We start from the raw sequence: 22786 nt of genomic DNA on the forward strand, positions 1-22786 counted from the left end.
CTCTCTCTTGGGCTGTGAAAGCCCAGCGCCGATATAGCTCCCAGAGAGAGAGAGAGAGAGAGAGAGAGAGAGAGAGAGAGAGAGAGAGAGAGACAGAGGTGAAAGCTTTACGACGATCGACACTCGCCAACAAATTGAAGGCACGACAGGAAATGTTAAAAAAGAAAAAAAAAAAGGCCTGAGAAATAGCCTCTCTCTCTCAGCTGGGGAAGACACAGTGTTGTTAAGCCCTCAAGAATACCTTGGAACGCATCGAAAATACGTCAGACGTAAATAGACGACATGCTGAGCAAGGAAGCTGGAAGAAGAAAAATATGAAACATGTGGTGGAACAGCGACTGAGGTGAGGGGGGGCTAACATTGAAAAGAAAACTTGACCTATGGTCGAAGACATTCCCAGATGAACCAAGAGTCGGTCGTCATGCAACGCAGGTGCCACAGCTGGGAAGAGTAGTCGTGTACACATCAGGGCAAGACGGACGTAAGGTGAGCGCTTCTCGCTAGCCCTGCGCCCCCCCCCCCCCCCCCCTCTCTCTCTCTCTCTCTCTCTCTCTCTCTCTCTCTCTCTCTCTCTCTCTCTGGCTTGATGCCGGGCTGGTGACCGTGAACGAGGCTTCACCCATCACCCTATAATTAGCCGCCACTCACGGGAGAGCCTTGGCACCGTCCCCTTGGCGGTGTCTTGTGGGTGGTAGTGCTCCTCCTCCACACCCAACCACCCACCCATTGCTGCCAGGTGGCCACCTCCGTACTCTCATATGCTCACCCTTCTCACGGTTCTCCCACCTTCCACCACTGTCATCCTTGTCTGAAGTCGTAACAGACCATTGCTCTATTATTATTTTTTTTTTTTTTCGCACTGGTTGTCTATTTCCCTCATGTCCCCCTCGACTTCCAATGCTTTCGTTGGTGTTAAATCATTTTCTCTTCAGTTCTTTCGCCAAGTGTCGTATATTCTTTCTTTTTTTTCTGGTGTTTATTCTTTTGGTTTATTGTTTCTGGGAAGAAACGCCCTTAGGGAGTGAATGTCAGGGAGAAGCAAGGAGTGAAGGGGCATTGCCTCTCCCCTTTTCTTTTATTCAGGATGGGTGGTAAGGTATGTCTCATGGCCCCATTGGTTTAAAGGCACCTTTGGTTCGAATCCCACGGGGGACTAGCACGATATCCTCACAACGGTCCAGTTGGTCACACGTCCCACTGTCTCTCAAGGTCACTTTTAAGGCTTTTAGTACGACGGAACGACCTTTTTGAGTACGACGGTGCTACCCTTGAACACGACGGCACGACCCTTGGGCTGGTTAGCCACGGTGTTCAACCTGACCAAAAGTCATCATAATCAGAGACGATTATGACGACCCTAACTACCCATTACCTTTTATCATTACGATCGGTGATAAGTTCCTACGAGGTTCGTATTACTGTCCTTCACACCTTGACCTCTCTTGACCCGTCCATTGACCTCCTCCAACCTTCACAGTGACCCTCATATGATCTCGTTGAACCTTTTGTGTCCCTTCTTTATCCTTGTAAACATTCCCTTCCATTCCTTGACCTTTTTCTACTCCATAATTTCCCCTCCAAGACGTCATGTCTTTCTTTATCTCTCTAACTTCCCTTTGACCTTTATTATCTTATCATTCCGACGAACCTAATGGTTGGTTATTGATGATTAACCTTTCCTGGTGACCTCTCTTGCCATTATTTTTTTCTAATCTTATCTTGCTTATATGGTTGACCTCCCCTCACTTCTGCGTGACCTCTCTCGAGGCCGTGACCTCCGACAACAGCTGCTGGCACACCCAGCATGAACTGACAACTGTGGGAAATGCAATTTGCCGCTCTTTTCCACCCCTGTTGCAAGAGATGACAAGAGAGGAGGGAGGGGGAGAAGAGGAAGATCTGATTTGTCACCTGTAACTCCAGCGGGGGAAGTGGATCAGGGTCGAGGGAACGCGTTCAGATAAAGGTGCTAAAAGGATCTGATTTTGGGATCGGATGCCATCCAGAAGGATTTTGTGAGTACTGAGGACGAAATGGGTGGAGATGATGGTCTCCTTGACGCATCGTCTTGATAATGTCTTCCAGTCCATCTTTCTGTCCTCAACACTCGACTCCCTTTTCACTTGGGTAGATCAGGCGTACATACGTGGATGAAGATGGAAAAGAAAATATTTAAAAAAAAGAATCACCTTAAAAGCAAAGTTGCAGAAGAAAACAAACAGTTAAGAATGAAAGATGTGATCAAAGGATTGACGAAATGAAAGCAGTGGTCCGGTGTGTTCGTGAAGGCAGTGGTGAAGGAAGGCATAACGGACAGATGGAGGAAGAGAAGAAGAAGAAGAAGAAGAAAGAAGCAGAGGAGAAAGAAATGCCGAGGTTGGGAGGTTGAAGAAGAGGAGGAGAGCGAGAGCAGTGAAGAATGAGGAGGAGGGGCAGTAGGTGAGAGTTGGGAGAGGAGCGGAGGGAGAGTAGTCGAAGCCAGTACTTGTGAGAGGAGGAAGAGGGAAGATGGTATGTGGTATTGGGGAATCCCGACGGATCCCCCCCCCCCCACATCTTGGCACTCTGGCCTCACCCTGGCACCTCCATCTCACTTTGGCACCCTTGACTCACCGCAGATACATTCTCGCCTCACCCTGGCTCCTTAGTATCACCCAGGGAGCTTTATCTCATCCCGGCTCCCACAACCTGACCCTGGCACCCTCACATCACCCTAGTACCTCCACATGACCTTGATACCCTTACCTCACCCTGTAGCCCCCTACATCACCCTGTAACCCCCCTACATCACCCTCTCAACCCCTACATCACCCTGTCACCCCCTACATCACCCTGTCACCCTTGCATTACCTTGGCACTCTTCTCCCTCACCCTGGCACCCGCACCTCACCCTGATAACCTCAACTCACCCTAGCACCCTTACCACACCCAAGGCAACATTCAGCCATGCAATCTGATTTTCAAACCCCTTCCAAATCTTTTGAGTCGCAGGTGTGGCCATTGGGATATGATTCAGCGAAGAAAATTTAAGATCGTCCACAATCTTTGATGGCTGACCTGACGTGACCTGACGTATGCTATGGACGGACTGTTTACCCCAGGACGAGTGAGGCTATCACGACCCATGATGCTCCACATGGGACAGAAATTAAGACGTGTACACATTTTTCGTACACACACACACACACACACACACACACACACACACACACACAGTAGGCTCACAGCAACTGATCTTTCCACCTTCCCTTTAGGGTTGGTCGATAAATGTGGGCGTGAGAGAGTGTGTTTGTGTGGGTTTTTTTTGTGTAGGAATGTTTTTTATCTGTGTGTGTGTGTGTGTGTGTGTGTGTGTGTGTGTAGTTTTAATGGATTTAGGAATGTTTGTGTTTTGGAAATGTTATGATTTTCTCCGTACGTAGAGGTAGTGTTATTGTTGTTGTTGTTGTTGTTGTGTGAATTTGAGTGTGTGTCTCTGTGACGTAGATGTATTGTCCACGAGAGTGTGTAAGTCTGGCTTGCTGTGAGTGAGTACCTACATACGACTAGGGTCTGCTATGGTGGCAGAGCTAGCTAGCGCGTTGCGCTCACCCCTTGACTTTTTTTTTTTTTTCCACCGACCGTCTCTCCTCCTCCTCCTCCTCCTCCTCCTCCTCCCCCCCCCCCCCTCACATGTCTAGCTTGATCTATCATGTTATTATTTTGTTATAACATCATCTATCGAACTCCCCTAGCGTTGTTGTCTATGCCAGGGTCATCCGGGCTTGTCTTCAACCACGAGTCTCGTTTTCTTTTGAATGGTTCAGCGATCACTCCGCCGCTGACCACCACCAGGGCGTCGCATCCACTGTGATCGTCCCAGGAATTGCTATCTTGATCAAGGTCGTGTCTCTGTACATCGTCCTTCCATAGTTGGTGTTCTAGCGTTCAAGGCGCCGTTCTGAATCTCCTCTATTTGGTAATAGAGGGAGAGAGAGAGAGAGAGAGAGAGAGAGAGAGGGGGGGGGGGGGCAGCTAACCAACCATCACCTTCCCCCCCCCCCCCCAGATTAAGGGGAGGGGGGTAGGGGGAACATGCCAGTGTCTGGTAAAAATGTCAACAAAGAGGCGAACACGTGATCAAGTCAGGTGGCGCGATGCCGCTCCCTCCCTGGCTCCCTCCTGCTGGCGTGGCCTTGGTCACGCCAGCAGGAGATAGGTGTGCCCCGGAGCACGCCCTCAGCACCGTCGGGGCGTACCGACTGGTAACACTGCCGGGGCGTGCTGGTAACACTGCCGGGGCGTGCTAGTAACACTGCCGGGGCGTGATGGTAATACTGATGGGGCGTGGTGGTAACACTGCCGGGGCGTGGTGGTAACATCGCCTGGCCTTCCATCTGACACCTTAAGGTCAGGTCAAAGGTCGAGACATGATACCCAAGGGTCACATCGAGGCGTCGTGTCAGCACGCCTACTTTCACATTCGCTTCCAGTCCATTTCACAAACTGGTTTCACACACACACACACACACACACCTACAGGGGCACAGTAGTCACAGTCAGTCATCCACGAGAGAGAGAGAGAGAGAGAGAGAGAGAGAGAGAGAGAGAGAGAGAGAGAGAGAGAGAGAGGAGACCTTCTACATATTCATACCTGGAGGCCAAAATTCTTTGCACCCCGGGGGACACATTACCTTAAGGTTATACGAAGATAACAAAATTTCTTCGAGGGTTAGGGGACTCCATTCTTAAGGTTGGACCCTTCCCAGTCCCCCTGGACTGTGAGGGGACGGACCCTGGATGCCACTAACCTCATGATCCTCACGGCAGATATGTTAAAAAGTCCAACACCAACATCATCATCATCATCATCATCTTGAACATCAACTCTCTCATAGTCTCATCACAGCTAGGAAAGTCGTCTTCAGTCGCTTGTAGAGTCATCCCTCCGTCTCCCTCCTGTAATATCTTGAAGCTCAAATGAGGTTATTACGTTGTGCAGTAACCTCTCGTAGTACCACGACATACTGGTGCAACTACAGGTGCAGCCGAAGGCGCAACAGAAGGTGCAAACTGGTACAGGTGGGGATTCCAGCACTCCAGATGCCACTCTGGTAACACTGCTGTCGTAATGATGCTCGTGACGTCTTGGTTATACTGTTGTCCTCATAGTCTGGCAACACTGGCCGCAGCTGATGGTCTTTTGGTATTAGAATTGACGTATTTGAGGTCAGTAAATCCCTTATTCATCTGTCATCGTTGTGGTGTTGTTTCAAGTCTTTCATTTGTCACTAGTAAACACCCTGCCGCCAGCAGACACCCTACCACCAGTAAACACCCTGCCACCAGTAAACACCCTGCCACCAGTAAACACCCTGCCACCAGTAAACACCCTGCCACCAGTAAACAGACAACAAAAGAAAATGTAAACCGGCCTCCCTCCTGTTATCCCAGGCTGGGTCGCCTCTCCAAATTCGTTGGTCCCTGACGCCGTCAGCTCTGCCAACAGCCTCGAGGAGGACCACCTCCTCCTCCTCCTCCACACCCCCTCCTCCAGGCGGACATACCAGCCATTCCCAGCGTCTTCCCACGCCCAAGAATGACTAACCACCCCCCTCCCCCCAGCAGGTCGTCCCCAAAGTTAGCCTCGTCCACGACTATTCCTCCGAGAGAGAATTGACCGTATGAGCAGGAGCATCTCGGGATTCGAACGAACCCCGGTTGCACGTAAAAGTCAAGGCGTCATCTTTTTAATCGAAGATGGCTTGGAAGTCAAGACGTCCTGTTTCCGCAGAGAGGGAGGCAGTTACAGCTCCATGGATAGGGAGACTCATGCTCGAACCAGAGTTAAGTAAACTGTTAAGGAACCACAAGTAACGACACTCGGTTAAGGAGATATAGGAGCACTTAACAGTTAAAAAAGACACGATTATGGAACATAGAATACCACCAAGAGTTAAGTGACCACTCATAACAGTAGACACAAGTTATAACCGACAATTAAAGGGTTAATAAGCCTCCCGTTCAACAGGCACAGCAGTGGACACACAGTTGACTAAGACAATTAATGAGTCTCTCACAGAAGCACAGTCTAATAGGGTACGATTCAATCACTGGAGTTCAGGGGTCAGAGTTCAAGTGCCACATGTCTGTAGGTGGGAGAAGGGGCAAGACGTTGGAGCTGCGCCGGAGTGACAGTTCAAGAAGAGTAAGAGAGACGGAGTGAAGAATCTTGGGACCCCGAGTTGTGTACGTGACCCAGCCCGCCAAGCATGTGTCAACACTTTTGGCGACTTGAGCATAATTCTGGCGAGGCTACTGCGAAGCTTTTGCAAAGTTAAGCCTTGGGAACGACCTGGGCCACTCTGGCCACCTGTCGTCAAGCACGTGTACAGACACATGTCGTTGTGCAGGTGGTTTAAGGAGAGAGTAGGTCCCTGGATAGGGGACGACAATGTAGATTTGTCGTCCAGTGAGTGTCATAGGCGTAGTATCTCTATCCCATTTTATCCTCCAATGTTCTCCTATCCCTTGCCTCTTCTCCCTTCCCTCATCTACCACTCGCCTTCCCCTTCCCTCACTCTTCCTCCTCACCTATCACATCCTGCAGGAGGTTCCTTCATCACAGTCATCTCACATCGTCAGCCACAGTGTAACCAGGTCCTTCTTGAATATCTTCACGAAGACTATTTACTTGCCACACATTACTGAGACCCTAACCCAACCAGCTGGTCGTCTACTACTAGTAGACTAGTGTGATGTAAACTCATGTGTCCCTGTATAACTTCAATCAGGATAAAAGACACACATACCTATGAGAAGGATAGACTCGCCTTCATTCGTGATAAAACCAGAGAATTTATAAATGAGTCGCAAGTGAATGTTTTTTCGAATATGAACGTTTCCCTTAGTTGATGATGGCCTCTTTCGCACGAGAGGATTCACACAATTGATGGCCTCTCTCCCACGCGAGGATCCACACGATTGATGACCTATCTGCACGGATCCCCACAATTGATGACCCGTCCGCACCGTGCCACTTCCTCCTGAATGACCTCATATCTTTCCCCTCATGATTCAGTGGTTGATGGTGATGAGGAGCAAGGTAAAGGGGATAGACCTCTTGTTCAGAGTAATGTAGGACGGTACCATCCACCGGTACACGTATGGGAAGGTGCGGGACGGTACCATAGGCCAGTGTAGGCCAAGGACGGTGCAGACCAGTAACAGGGGTTGGTTCAGGATATTTTCATTTGGTGGTACCATCTTCGTTGTTCTCTTCTAGACCTTCTCTCTAAGTTCTTTGTGCTTCTTTAGGTGCGGCGGCAACCAAGCTTGAGAGGAATAGTGTAGTATTGGCCTTATGTAGGATGTGAACAGATTACCGAACATTTTCTTAACCGTGAACTTGAATGCGATTGCTATTTGCTGACAAACAGTAGGTCACCTCAACTATTCTCCTGATGTGGGACCATGACGGCAGGATAGGGACAATGCCGACTCCCAGCTCTCTCTCACACACAGATACCTGCAGCTTATATCCTACTGAATGGTAATCAGACCAGAGCCTTCTTTCATTGTGTCCTACATCCATTACTCTACACTTTCAGACCGACTTTGGAGTCCGTCGATATCCCCTTGTAATTTCATACAATCATCTACGCTTTTCACTTCCCTCATAACCATTGCATCATCTACAAACATAACCAGGGAGGAGTTCATTCCTTCTGGCAAGAAGAGTAATGATCTCAAGACAGAATCCTGTGGCACTCCACTAGTGACCTCAAACCACTCAGAAAAGGTTACTCCAACATGCGTTCTGTATGGGATCCCTTCCACCAGGATTATAATCTATCCATGGAAGGATTTTCCCCTTATTCCTGTTCGTTGCTCCGCCTTCTAAACCACTTTGCCATGCGGCACAGTGTCAAATGCTTTCTTGCAATTCAGTTACAAATAAACCATAAAGCCTTCTCTTTTTTATCTAAGACAAAACTCTCTCTCTCGTAGAAAGTTATGAAGTCCATTACACATGGTCTCAATTCCCTAAGACCGTGTTGTCTGTTAGGAAGGTAATGTCTCCTCTGTAGAAAAATCACCCATTTGATTTCTAATTATCTTTCCCAGAACCTTGCAGACCACACTCGTCAGGGAGACTGGTCTATAGTTCAGTGCCTCTTCCCGGTCTCCTTGCTTATAGATAGATATGACGTTTGGCCTTTTCCACACCTCTTGGCACTCTGCCTTTCTCCATCGTCATCTTATGCAGTATTTCAAGAGGTCTGTCTCGAGTGTCTGGACACATCTTCAGCATATTTGGTGAAACTTCATCAGGACCATGAGCCTTATATGGATCGCAACCTTTTAGTGTTCTGTTAATGTCTTTTGTAGGTACGTCATTGCTTTGTACAGCCTTCTTTCCATTCTGTCTCAGTGGTATTGTGAGTATGTCTGTGAGTGTCTGTGATTATTTGCAATTACCTTTTTTGTACAATACGTAGAGAGAGTCTCACTTTCTCTTCCATCAGTCTGCTTCAGAAACTTCTTTATTCCACTGTTTTCTCACTTGGTGTATACAAGATACCCACCAGCCTGCTACAGTAGCAGTACTTGACTGTATCACACCCAACAAGCTTCTTTCTTATCATCTTGCTTTGCCCTCTGGCAGCTCTGTCACTGCATCTCACGAGGAACCGATTTCTGTCAACACCACCAGACTGGTTACGAAACTTGAGGGCTGTGTGATCATGTCACCCATTACACTTCTCTCTTTCGTGGTGAGAATATAGATGGTCTCCAGCTTTTCTCTGTGATGCACCTCTCTCAGATCAGGTCCCATCTCCTGGATGCATCCTCTCATGTTAGACTCCTCTACTGCGATGACCAGACTCGAGAGACATATTCTAGGGTTGGCCTGATGGACGTTGTGATTGCATTACATCTCTTTATCGATGAAGTTAAATGTAGTTCTAGCATTTGCCAGCCGATGGTGTGTCTCCGTAACAATCTCCTGTTGTTGAGCTTTGGCGACTGATGTGGCACACAGTATCGACTCCCAGGTCTCCCCCACACATGCAATCCTGCAGCATATTTCCCACAGACAGTAATTGTAACGAGGCTCTGTGTTCCATCTGTATTCATTTGAATTTACCCAGCTTGTCTAGGTCTCCTTGTAATCTAATGTAATCTCCGTCATTCTTTATTTTTTTTCCCCATGACCTCGGCATTATCTGCTATCTTGTTCAGGTATGCCCAGTCCTTCTGCCAGATCATTTACATAGATCAGGAGGTGTCGTGGTCCCAAGACATAGCCCTGTGGCACGCCACTCGAGATCTCGGCCCGTTTTAAGAATTCTCCTCCGACTTGTGGAATTTGTTCCCTCCCAGTAAGGTGATCTATCTCTGCTATTCCTTCTCGAAGATCCGACTGCTCAACTAACCTCCAGTGTGGCTGCGTCAAATGCTCTCTGGCACCCCTGAAACATACAGTCTAGCCAATTATCTCTTTTGCTTGAAATAGAGTTTACTCTGTCTTAGACGGCTGATATCCCCCCCCTCCTTTGGAAATAGTCATCCATTTGCTTTATGATTATCTTTTCCAGTGTCTTACATACCACACTCGCGAGAACGAAAGGTCTCTCTCTCTCTCGTTCAGTGCAATTTCTGGACGTCCTGTTTTATAGATGGGTCCAACATTTGGGCTACTGGCTCTTCCTTGGCACTCATTCCTCCCCACTAGTGACACACTGAACAATATTTCAACCTGCTAGGCGAGTGCATCCACACATTCCCTCGACACATGTGGAGAGATCTCATCAAGAGCGGTTGAGTCAAGTCGTATCTATGCTCGACTGATGTCTCTTTTGGCTAAATCATGATGGTTTTCCAAGACCTCTACCCGAACCCCATCTCCTCAGTGTCGGGTCTGTAGTTGTCCTCCAGTTTGCAACCGTTCCTGATCTTCTTACTCATGTTCCTCGCGTATTTCTACGTCTCCTTCTACTTCAGTCTCAACACTTCTTTAGTTCTAAGTCCCTGAAGCTGTTCACCTTCCCTCTGACCGACAGTTAGATTGTATGGTAAGTTAATGGAAAAGTTTTGGATTGTCTTTTAAGATTGGCCACTCTCGTGTGCTCAGTGTGTGTGTGTTGTGTGTGTGTGTGTGTGTGTGTGTGTGTGTGTGTGTGTGTGTGTGTGTGTGTGTGTGTGTGTGTAAGGAGGAGAGGGTGGTTGGCAACCGCAAGACCATCTCCCTTACCCTGTGATGTGCACGTGACACCCCAGGTTCAGTTAGTACTCTTCTTCCCTGCCCCACCCCAACCCCACCCAGACACACACACACACACACACACACACACACACACACACACATACATCCCACCCTCTGGCCAAGGGCGCGTCTCGGGGCTTCTAGAACATTCCACGACCCGAGATCTTTAACTAAACACATCTGTAAATAAATTCATCCCCTTTGTCCTCAGGATGCCAGGATGCGAAGCTATTTCCGTTGTTATGCAATTCTCTCTATGATGAAATCCATTATGTTGTGTCTGTGTGTGTATATATATATATATATATATATATATATATATATATATATATATATATATATATATATATATATATATATATATATTGGAAAAGATCACAATTGAGCGCGTGATCAAGTATATTCCTATATGTCCACGGTGAAATGAAACGCGGTAAGTTCCCAAGTGCACTTTCGTGTAATAATCACATCATCAGGAGAGATACAAGAGAGAAATATGATGGTCAGGTTGATATACAACGAAGAGACGTAGCGTGGACGCCATTTGGTAAACTTGTTTACCAAATGTCTGTTCGTTGTATATCAAATGACTCTTATATTTTTGTCTTGTATCTCTCCTAATGATGTGATTATTACACGAAAGTGCACTTGGGAACTTACCGTGTTCCATTTCCCCGTGGACATATGGGAATACACGTGGATGAAGATTGTTGACCTGCCACCGTTGCGTTCTGGAAGTGAATATGGAATGTGGGCAAATTTTCCACACCGAATGCATAACCCTTGAGCACGACGGTACGGCCCTTGGGTATGATGGCATATGGCCTTTTTCACCTGACCTTTCACGGTCAGCTCGAGAAACTTGACCTTCTCACCCAAGGGTTATACCGTCGTGCATCAGGCTCGTACCTGACGCCCGGCAGGAACGTCACCAGCTGTTGTCGTCCTGGCCACAGCTGGTGTTTGTTAACGTCAAAACGCAGGCCTTTTAAACTGGCCTGAATTATTGTCGTTATTTCTCTTCGCTTCTGTACGGCATTTTTTGATAACTCTCACGGAAATAATAACGTTTGGGCTCCTGGCCGGGGGAAGGGGGTGGGAGTGGGGTAGTAGAAGAGAGGAGGAAATAAAGAAATAAAAAAAACGGGGTGTGTTACAGTAGAGGGAGGGGGAGATAATTTCACTTCCCTGAACCCCCCTCCTCGTCCTCTTACCCCCTCCCCCTCCTCCTCCTCCTCCCCAATCAGCTGACGGTCGGTCGGTGGGGAGGGAGATGGGGAGGGCAGTGAGGGGTGTGAAGGAGAGGGAGGTGGGGGGGAAGAGGTGCCTCTGTCTTTGTTCTGTTGTGTAGTTGGCACCTGTGGAGGCACCGCGGGGAGCCGGCACTCCTTGGCAACGCCAGACTCCCTCACTTCTTCCCTGTAACCGACCCTCGTCTCCTCTCTCTCTCTCTCTCTCTCTCTCTCTCTCTCTCTCTCTCTCTCTCTCTCTCTCTCTCTCTCTCTCTCTCTCTCTCCTGACCTTTCTTTACCCCCACCCCACCCCCCCGTCAGGGCTTGGCGTCGGTGCCTTAGCAATTGCTTTATGCATACGCAAGTATGTGTATGTGTGTGTGTGTAGTGTGTGTGTGTGTGTGTGTGTGTGTGTGTGTGTGTGTGTGTGTGTGTTGTGTGTGTTTCGCGTATAGGGATGATGGTCGTCTCCCTAGACACTGTGCACATTTAGCCCCACTCGTCCTCTGCCCCACAGTAGTTCGGGACTGACCAGTTGATTAAACCTTGCTCGCCTTCGCCCAGGAGGAGGATGAGGGTGTCTCCATCACCTGTCTCCTGACGAAGGCAAGGCCCCCGGCGTCCTCTTCCTGACGAAGGCAAGACCCCCGGCGCCCCCTTCCTGACGAAGGTGAAGACCCCTGGCGGCCCCTTCCTGACGAAGGCAAGACCCCCGGCGCCCCCATCCTGACGAAGGCAACGCCCCCGGCGCCCCCATCCTGACGAAGGCAAGACCCCCGGCGCCCCCTTCCTGACGAAGGCAAGACCCCTGCCACCACCCCGCCTGTCTCTCACCCCTGGGGAAACCAAACCTAAGACCTGCTCCGCAGGCTGACGAAGACGCTGACTCCCTCATCGGCCAAGTTGTGAGGCTCACAGCCCCGCCCGGAGGTGTGAGGGAGGTCTGCAGGATCGCATACGGCGGGCGCCGTCGACTCCAGGTAAGTTGGTCACCATGGCCAGCTGTTGGGCTAGTGCGGGTAGCAGAAAGCAACAGCCTCAGGTAAGGGGTCTATCTAGGGGAAACAGATCTTGCTCACGCTTAAGCTTGGTATTTGCCTCATACTTAAGCTTGGTATTTGCCTCATACTTAAGTTTGGTATATGCCTCATACTTAAGTTTGGTATATGCCTCATACTTAAGCTTGGTATATACCTCATACTTAAGCTTGGTATTTGCCTCATACTTAAGCTTGGTATATGCCTCATACTTAAGTTTGGTATATGCCTCATACTTAAGCTTGGTATATACCTCATACTTAAGCTTGGTATTTGCCTCATACTTAAGCTTGGTATATGCCTCATACTTAAGCTTGGTCTCTGCCTCACACTTAAGCTTGTTCTCCGCCTCACACGTAAACTTGGTATCTGCCTCACTCTAAAGCTTAGAATCTTCCATACACAGAAGCTTAGTTTCCGCCTCACACTTAAGCTTGTAAGTGTTCATGACTGAGCCATGAGTCAGAGGTATTTGATAATGTCCTCTGACGTCATATTTCTGAATTCATCTCCTTTAGTGTTTTAATCATTAATTATTGGTATTTTTTGATAATTGACGGTTTGATGAAAAGCAGAGAAATGGATATTATGAGAAAGAGTTAAAAGTTAAAGCCCCCAGAAAATATCGTGGTGGAACTTCACCTTAAAAAAGAAAAAAAAAATCCAATACATCAGACTTACAGAAATACAATGATAAAGAATAAAAGAAATTCACTAATTCAACAGAAAGCAGAAAATTATTTATGGTTGGTTCTTTGCGGCATTAGGCTATGACTCGGAGACATTAAGACCCACAACTTATTTTGGAATCACAAATTTGAAAAAAAAAATGAAATGCTGTCGTCATTTGTTCTAGATAATTCTGAGATCATACATAGTCACCATTTTGTGTCTGACCTTTGTAGTTTATAATTTATTTAAGGAAAACGAAAGACTTAAACATGAGTGCAGGCTGTTAAAGTGCACTCAGGAATTTGACTAGTGTACGTGAAGTAGAAAAAAATAAATGTAACGTCAGTTTATCGTTCCCCCGCTACGCAAAAATATTTGGTGAATTACTTTTTTATGTATTTAAATGATGTTTTATGACAAAAAACTGGGTCTCTCTACAGAGCTCTGTGGCGTAAAGGATGTTCGTCAAAGGATGAAATTGTTTTGTCCTGATATTTGTGTGGGCCCCAAGGACGTCAGTGACGTCAGTTCCCGCCTTCCGTGGTCGCTAACCTGGGATCAATTGTTGCAAGGTCGGCCCTGCTCTGCTCTGCTCTCATATCTGGTAAGGTCCATAATTCTGTGCATGTCTGTTATTCTAACCTCACACACTTAATCACAAATGCACTGATGTTCCGTACAGTAGTACATCGTTGTCTCGGGTAGGTTGGGTGTACGTAGAGTAAAATTATTCCCGTTCAGAGGGGAGTGAGGTTCCAGAAACGTCAAGAGATGATGCTGAATTTGTGCCGAGAAACGCGAGAAAAAGCCATTTTGTGCGGGTGCGAAAAACCGATAGAGAATCGAAGAAGATTGCTAGATATAGTCAGGTGGTTTTAGCCACAGCAAATCTCGCTGTGGAACTGCTGCTTGAGATTTGAAAAGTATCGAGTCATGAAGAAACGTTTAGCTACAGTCCCTCCTCCTGACATGTAACAGTGATACAGAAAACGTGTGGAAATTTAGACGTTTGTACACTAACTATTTTGAAATTACATTAGATCTCACATTCACCCTGAGAAATGTATATATACAAATATGATTCACTGAATCCTGTTCGGCATATTCTTTTCAGACCGTATATTATTTGAGATGTTTTAGGATTTCTTATTATTTTTAGAATGACTTTAGTTTTACATTAGTGGGAAAATATTCCGACATTCGAACCGACAGTTAGCTCTCCAAGGGTTTGGTTTGCTTGTTATAATCATAATCAGCAACATATTTAAGGATGGCCAGGACCCTATAATTCGAAGGTCCTGATAATACGAAAATACAATATACATTACCCCAGGGCTCAGTAGCGTGGGTGGTGGAAAAGGCTATGAAAATGCGAGGATTCGCCTTTCTTCAAATTATCCCAGACTCTGATAGCCTGGGGGGTTATGAAGATTAGGAGATCCGTCTTTCCTTAAATCATCATTGCTTTTATGATTTCCAGACCTAGCGGGCTCTTGACTTGTTATCTAGATTATGTGATTATGATAAATTCTTAAATTCTCAATGGTCCGAGAGACTCCACCATAGATATTGTTGATAGTATAGTATGCGGTTTATTTACATTTTCTAAAGATATGTCAATGGTGGATGGGCAAAAATATTGTGGCCGTACGGCGGCACTCAGACCCTTGGTCTTCCCATTTTTAATCAATGCCATTTTTTGCCCTCCTTTCAACCACTCCCCCCTTCCCTCGCTCCCTCCTCTTCAGTATTTGCAGTACGTCAGTTTTCCTCCACAATTTCATTAGCTTCCTGGATTATCCGACAGGCTGGAGAGAGAAAATTAAGTAGGGCGAACTTTTCCCAAGACTTTATGGTTCGCTGCCAGAGTTTACGTGGCGGTGAAAACATATATGTCCTACATTTTTTCTTCTTAAATATTTCTCTTACCATAAAGCTAAATTATTTGTATGAAAAGTATTTTTAAAAATTATCCATACTTCACCACACATTGTATTATCATTGCAATGTAAGTTATATATATATATATATATATATATATATATATATATATATATATATATATATATATATATATATATATATAGTAAGTGACCTTTTTCATAGGTTACTGCCCGTGAAACTTAACAAATGAATTTTGAAATATATATATACAGAAAATATAAAAAAAAAATTGAAGTACACTTTGATATATAACAATTTGATTTTTATTATTCAGACCAATGCATATTGGAGAGACTAGGCTGTCAAGTACATGTGGTGAAACTCTTGCATTTTTTCTATTTTCATCAGAGGAAATGTAGCGGGGAGAAAGATGTATAATTTTTTTCCTAGTTTGTGTGTAGGCTTGATAAGGCTTATCTTTCACATAGATCTATGAATAGATATATCTTATTTTAAGCTCTGCATTGCGTACTTTCCTCACGTATCTCCTCTGCATATCTGAATATTTCCATGGATTCTTTCATATATGTTAGCGTGAGATTTACATGTCACTCCATTAAAATGTAAAATGGGTCAGGTTTATTTTAGTAACACACAACTGTAGAAAGTCTAACTTTTTATATTGACTTACGTGGTAAATGGGGGAAAATAGATGCATTCTTCACCTCCACAGAATTCATTTTCTCAAGACCTAAATTTTACAAGAATTCCTTAAGACGCTAACATGTATTATTTCATATTTGAACTATGTAATTATAAGTGATTATCTTTTTTTTTTGTCAGTTTTTGGTATATACATACATAATAGATATTCTGGTAATGAAATTTTAAAATGATGTTCCATTACTGAACTGTAAGCATGCTGTAAAATTTTTGTGATTGTTAATGATGAATTTTTCGGTCAATTTCATTTTTTTTTTTTTTACTTTACGTGAATGGTCATTCTTTAGTACGAAAAAGCATCTATAGGGAGTTTAACTTCCTATTTCTACGTATTTGTGCTGTGCTAGGAGGGAGAATTACCCTCGTGAGGGCCCCCATCTCTTAAAAATTCTCTACTGTCATACAGTCTTTTAATCTTTCGTAATACTGTCTATTTTTATAACATCGTTCTTTCTTTTTTCTCCCCCATTCATCTACCACTCGTGCGCTATAAAAGTACATCTTTCCATCTTTTTTTTTTTTAACCTATTTCTTGTTTGATTTCATGTTATGTCTTTTGGTTGTTCTATCCCTACATCTCTCGAGGCACTGTTCTCTTGTCTTCATGATCATTCTAGTTGAAACACTGAGTTGGACAGGTCGCCCCTCACCTTTCTCTCTTCCATGGTGGACAAATTCTGTGTGTGTGTGTGTGTGTGTGTGTGTGTGTGTGTGTGTGTGTGTGTGTGTGTGTGTGTGTAAAGATTCATCACGTCTAGCCTGGCAGGGGCTCTTGTCACACACACACACACACACACACACACACACACACACACACACACACACTAAGTAATTCCCAGTCTATTGGCTGGGAATATAGATAAGATACACAATATTGACACCGGTTTTATTCGAAGAGGGTTCAACATAACATTCTTTTCGTAAATACTGTGTTGGTATTATGATGATTTTTGATGAAGTTCACAGTAGTTCATACGAGGCTGTTGCACTAGCTTGGATGGGCTTGAGATACGGTTTTGGTATAGAACTGCAGCTTGGGGACGAGGGATCTCAGGAGGCAGGGGGTGATGGTGATAATAATGGTGCAGTTGCTCCTACCCTCATTGTCAGATGAGGTCCAAGTGATGGTTGAAGTGGGTCAGAAGAACCAGTAGCCTATGTTTAGTGCCACCTTTTTTCCAGCAGGCCTTGTTGTATGATGGGTGGGTAGGGTGGAAGAACCAGATGGGGGAGGCACAGGTGAGCCTGGCAAGAATGAATATTGTGTAAGTACTTTATCAGTGTTTACAGGCGAGGGGAGTGGGCAGGTGGCTAGCTTGATGAGATATAATGATTGTTGACTCTCTTTCTCTCTCTCTCTCTCTCTCTCTCTCTCTATATATATATATATATATATATATATATATATATATATATATATATATATATATATATATATATATATATCTTTCTGTTGTGCAGTGGCATGTTAACTTTGCAACCGACCTATCTGTTCATCCTCCGTTTTGGAGCTGGTCGATGAATGAGTACCTAAAGAAAGCTGGGATGCATGTATGTGTATACATATGGTTAAGAGACGTTATATATACATTATCAAGAGACGGGGGAACACGAATGTAAAACTCTACCCCTGTAACACACGACTAGTAATTACATGTAGTAATCACATAGTAATCACACTAGTAACGACAGAATTACCCATATATGTATATATCCATGACTTCATGCATACCAATCGACATGGCAGGGAGGCGAGTCGCACGACCTTGAAGCAACACTGGGCCAACCGTCTGGCCTTCCCGGACAAGGTCATCTGTCTGTGACGTCACCTTACACTTGATGACGTCATGGTGTAAACAGTTGAGAATACCTCTGGGGGTCGGAGTAGCTCGTTTGTCGTGGCAGGATTTGATGTCGTTTTCCTGTAGATGAATATCAAAAGCACGATAGATAGATAGATAGATAGATAAGATAGAAGCCGTGAAAATTGTCACAGACTATGTTTGCAGCTCTCTCTCTCTCTCTCTCTCTCTCTCTCTCTCTCTCTCTCTCTCTCTCTCTCTCTCTCTCTCTCTCTCTCATATCAACTGGATAGAATAAGGTGATAGTCTGAATAACCGGCTCAGAAACCCCGATACCTCTCGCTGGGTTATGAACCACTCTGCTCTGAACGACGTAACCGCCAGCACCGGAATCCTTAACTCTTACATTCAGATTTGACTACCCACTTCTCCCTGTTCCCCCTCAAAAAAGCACTGGAACATCTCCGTATATCGTTCGTCAGTCAGGCTTGTACCGTTCTGTTCACGGCAATAAATGAATCGCCGTGATTCGAACATTTGAGCTTCATACACTTTGACAATCAAAATGTATTTGACTGTTTCAAGCAAACAGATGAGTTTAGAATAACAAACATTTAAATGATACATTTGTAGTAGTTGTATTGTAAACTGAAGTGTTGTATCGGTTGTAAAATGTTGTAGTTCTTTTTAGATTGTTCCACTGGCAATAGTAACTAATTGTAGTAACTAAAAGACATGACAGCTGCTGCAGTGATGGGTAATGTGATCAGTTGATTGTTGCAGAATTCCTTAGGGTATAAGAATGTTACGTTGTCTTTCACGTTCCGGGAAGTGATGGTATGTGCATCACCTCCAAGATTGGAAGGTTTGATGTAACTCTGACGTCACACATCGTACCTGCCTAGCCACAAGCAGTTGTCACTTAGGCTGAAATAGTCATTAATTTGGCCGGAATTTTCTCGCTTTCGTGTCAGTATTCATTAGAACTCTTGACGATGACGTTTCCAATACATTATCTCGTCATACATTCACTCTTAGTATCTTGACTTAGCAAGAACGGGATAAGTGAAGCAGTGGTGTTGGCAGTGGTGTTCGAAGTTAGCAACAGATATGTCGTCATGGCGGCAACGTAATGCAGTTGACAAGTTATATTTATATATTGTTTATTCTGAGCTTTGATACGGTACAGTTCATAATTTAGAAATATGAGAGATTCGAATATATTATCATATATAATTATTTATACCACAAGTGAGTTTTCCGACAAGATCATCCAAAGTATTTATATACATAAACAGATGGCATAAGTACCGTTTCGATGGTGCTTAAAATAGTAACAGTGGTCATTTAAAATCAAATCTCCGTTATATTAGATAAATTCATTGTACCTAATTATTTAAAAAGAATTTGTATGTAAGTTGTATTATCGAATAACTTCAAAGGTATATGTTAGAGTCACGTTTGTTATATGGTAACATGTGGCACCACTGCGCCCTTCCTTTAGTAGCGTTCGTGTGGGAGATCAGACCTAGTGACCTTTATCGTCTTCATTAATTTGCCACTGTATACTCTGAGGAGCTACGAGGCGCGGCAACTGGCAAAATCCAAGTTTACTTTTCCCCCTCGAGTACTCGTTCGTCTTAGTGTCGAGCATTTGGCCCTGTCACACCACCATTCAAACCGCCGGTAATTTTTCTGCTCGACATTGGCGAGCATTGATCCAATCTTGCTCCTCCCTGTGCTGCCACAACGTGTTCTGTACGACGCTTTTCAACCTTCACAGTTTTAGTTTTATTATATTTGTATCTTACATATTCGTTGTAGTTTTGTTGTCGTTGGCCATATTTATATGCTTTTGTACGTTCTACAGCTTTTCTGTTTTAAACTAATATTTCTTTTCACTAATTTATTGTGTGCTCGTATTTTCCAACCGGTTTTAAGGTTTTTTCGGAGTGTGTCACGTGGGGTATGTATATTATTTGAATAGTGGAATATATATATATATATATATATATATATATATATATATATATATATATATATATATATATGTATATGTGTGTGTGTGTGTGTGTGTTACGGGGAGACTTTTAAACTTTGCGAGTGCAAGTTTTAAGTGTGCTTCTGTCTTTATGAGTCTACTCGCTTGATGGTAATGAGTTAGGGTTTTTTTTATATATGTGAAAGCCTTAATGTCTACCTGTATATGTATGTTAGATTACCTTAGTGAATAGGAAGGGCTTTCTACACTCGAGCAGACCTTGTCCCACGTGTGTTTGTATGTAGAAAGCGTAGGTCTTGAAATTTAACATTTTACATTACCTTGTGTTTGAGACAAGTTTAACATTTCGATTATGATTATATTTCATCATTTTTCTTCCGATCATTGTGACTTCACGGTTGTTAACCGTTTATGATTATGATATGAGAATGCGAGTGATACGCGAGTACCTGTAAATGAGGAAACACCCTGCCTCCCCTTGCCAGACATGCTGATGGCCGCCTCTCCCGTGCCGGTCCCCACTGTACAACCTCACTGCCCCTCACGAACCCTACCCACGCGTGCCTTGCCTCCTCGTGACGTGCGCTGCGACATATCATCGCCTCCGAGGCCACGGACACCAACAGCTGTTGGCCCCACCACCCTGGCTTCTTCCCAGGTGGTGAGGTCGGAGGGACTGGCCTACGAACAGGACCCACCGGTGCTACGAGAGACCCCGCTTAACCTGGCATACCGTGGAGAAGGCGCGGACCACATCGTCCTCAGACTCCTTGGCTCGGTGAGTGAACAAACCAACTTTGTTGTTAAACACGTGCTTTGACTCCATTTCTTAAAGGAATTTCATATCTATTTATTTTTAGTTATTTCTCCATGATATATTAGCCCACTAGGGACACAATAGTCGACGTGGTTTGTTAGGTTAGTCAGAGCTGGAGGATATGACGATTTTTCTAACAATAGTTTACTGGGAAACCGAGAACCAGCAATGAGGTTACAATGCAGTCCCCTGGGAAACTAATTGATAGGTATTTCATGTAATGTTGATAATGTTGAGGCGTGTATGATGTTGAGTATATATATTATACGGATACCCTGAACCTGATAACCTCTTCATACCAGAGTGACACTTTGTGTGTAGCTCTGTACGTGTGTGTTTGTATGTGTGTCAGCTTGTTGCTTTGTGTTTCTCCATTTGCTTATGTACATATATGTGTCGCCTGCGAGGAGCATAGGGATTCAAGAGAGCAGATGATAAATGTGGACCAGATGTTTGCTTTGAAGAAAATGGGTGAGTTGTATGTATTTTGATGTATATATATATATATATATATATATATATATATATATATATATATATATATATATATCTGAAGGAAGCGTTTCCTAGGATTAACAGAGAGGCCTAACGAAAGGTACCACGAATATATGTAGTACGTGGAAATTTACGGTATGCAGTGGGAAGTTTTTACCAAAAAGAATAAGGCGTTTGTGCGAGTAGGAGGAGAGAAGGGTGAGTTGTTCCCGGTGAAGATGGGGTTTGCGTCAAAGTTGTGCCATGTCACCGTGGTTCTGTTTTCTGTTCGTGGACTTGGTGGCGAGGAAGGTGAATATGAGGGTCGATAACGAGGTTATCTGTTGCAGTGGCATAGAGATAGTGGTAGAAAGAGGACAGCTCTCCCTCTGGCTAACTTCTGGCAGGAAGATCAGAAAGAACAGTATCATGTGGTATTGGGTCGAGATGCTACCATGGAAATTTGAGATAAAGTGGATTTTATTTACTGATAACAGATATCGATGAAGTATTTGTCTGGCCTCGATTTGAGGTTAAATATAGCCTTTTTCTGTGATTCCGGAGCTCAACCTCTCTAACATGTGATGAAAGGTTTGCCCATAATGGTAATACGTCTCCCCATCACCGTATTGCAATTATTTCTGGTCAGGTGAATGTCGGTCTAAGATAAAAAAAAAATTATCGTATGTTTTCTAGTCGGAGTTATTTTGTATTTTGAATATTTCTTTGGTATTACTCAGAATCTACGCTTATTTTTTATTTTTTTCTGAGTAAAGGGATTGGTTTGGTTTCCCTGATGACGTTGGGTGAATATAAGTAAACATCGTATTCAACTGATGTCTAGCCAAGACGTGCTAAAGGATGAGAACTGTATCCTTCATTTTGTAGTTTATATTTCTGGCTGTAAATCCTAGCCTCCTGTTGGCCTTGATATATGCAGCTCAGCATTGTTTACCGTATTTGAGGTCATTGTTGATAATCACTTCAAGGTTCTTTTCCACAACTTATGTTTATGGTTGACTAAGCATTCCGCACTCACTGTTTACATTCACTGGCATCAAAGTGCATTTCTTTGCACTTATGTACGTTGAAAGCCTTCTGCCATCTCTGTCAACACCACCAGTTCGTCTAAATCCTTCTGAATCTTAAGGCAGCGCTGCCTTCCTTTTGGATTGCCTGTATATCTTCATTTCGTGTCGTCGGCAAATCTCAAGAATTCTGCTGGCGAGTCTTGTCTCCGGGTCGTTCATGTAGATGGAAGCGTATGGGTCCTGGGACTGAACCTTGAGGTACTCCGCTAGACACGTGATGGTAGACGGATGCATCCCCGTTTAGTCCCACCCTTTGTGGTTGGAGGTATAACGCGGGTGGAATCTAGTGTGGGTGGAGGGTACAGCGAGAGTGGGTGGTTGAGATTGGTGATGCATTTGCGGCCATGAGCAGGGAAGTATGAGTAGAGTGTTGAAGATATGTGCATGAAGCGTGTGAGGGTGTGTTTTAAGTAGTGTAAAGGTGGACACTTAAACCATCTTGGTTATGAGGGTTCGGCACCTTGTGTTGAACTGGGAGGAAATCAGGTTCCCAATGTACAGTACAAATTATACCAATAATATACTAATATATACGATGTGGTATCCTGGGGCCGACGTGCTGTCAATGGACTGAACCAGGGCATGTGAAGCCTCTGGGGTAAACCATGAAAAGGTCTGTGGGGCCTGGATGTGGATAGGTGAGCTGTGCTTTCGGTGCATTACACATGGCAGCTAGAAACTGAGTGTGAACGAATGTGGCCTTTTTCGTCTGTTTTCCTGGCGTTACCTCGCTGAAGCAGAGGGTAGCGATGCTGTTTCCTCTGGGGCGGGGTAGCGCCAGAAATGTATAATATGTACATGTG

At 44.6% G+C, this 22786-nt stretch overlaps 1 protein-coding gene across 4 annotated transcripts in view; it reads left to right on the top strand.

Moving 5' to 3' along the window:
• The first annotated feature begins 11762 nt into the window (after positions 1-11762).
• Positions 11763-22786, top strand: part of Ipk1 (Inositol phosphate kinase 1) — a 100854-nt gene continuing 89830 nt past the window's right edge. For 2 of the 4 annotated variants that reach the window (XM_071675616.1, XM_071675618.1), the window contains exons 1-3: positions 11931-12461; positions 13631-13794; positions 20087-20379. In XM_071675616.1, the coding sequence (XP_071531717.1) occupies positions 20089-20379 (291 nt within the window). In that variant the 5' untranslated portion in view covers positions 11931-12461; positions 13631-13794; positions 20087-20088. Of the gene's footprint in view, positions 11846-11930; positions 12462-13630; positions 13795-19087; positions 19286-20086; positions 20380-22786 lie in introns of those variants that run through there. The other 2 variants (XM_071675617.1, XM_071675619.1) reach the window with 2 other exon arrangements.

The sequence above is a fragment of the Panulirus ornatus genome, chromosome 21, assembly GCF_036320965.1.
Source record: "Panulirus ornatus isolate Po-2019 chromosome 21, ASM3632096v1, whole genome shotgun sequence".
Classification (NCBI taxonomy): Eukaryota; Metazoa; Arthropoda; class Malacostraca; order Decapoda; family Palinuridae; genus Panulirus; species Panulirus ornatus.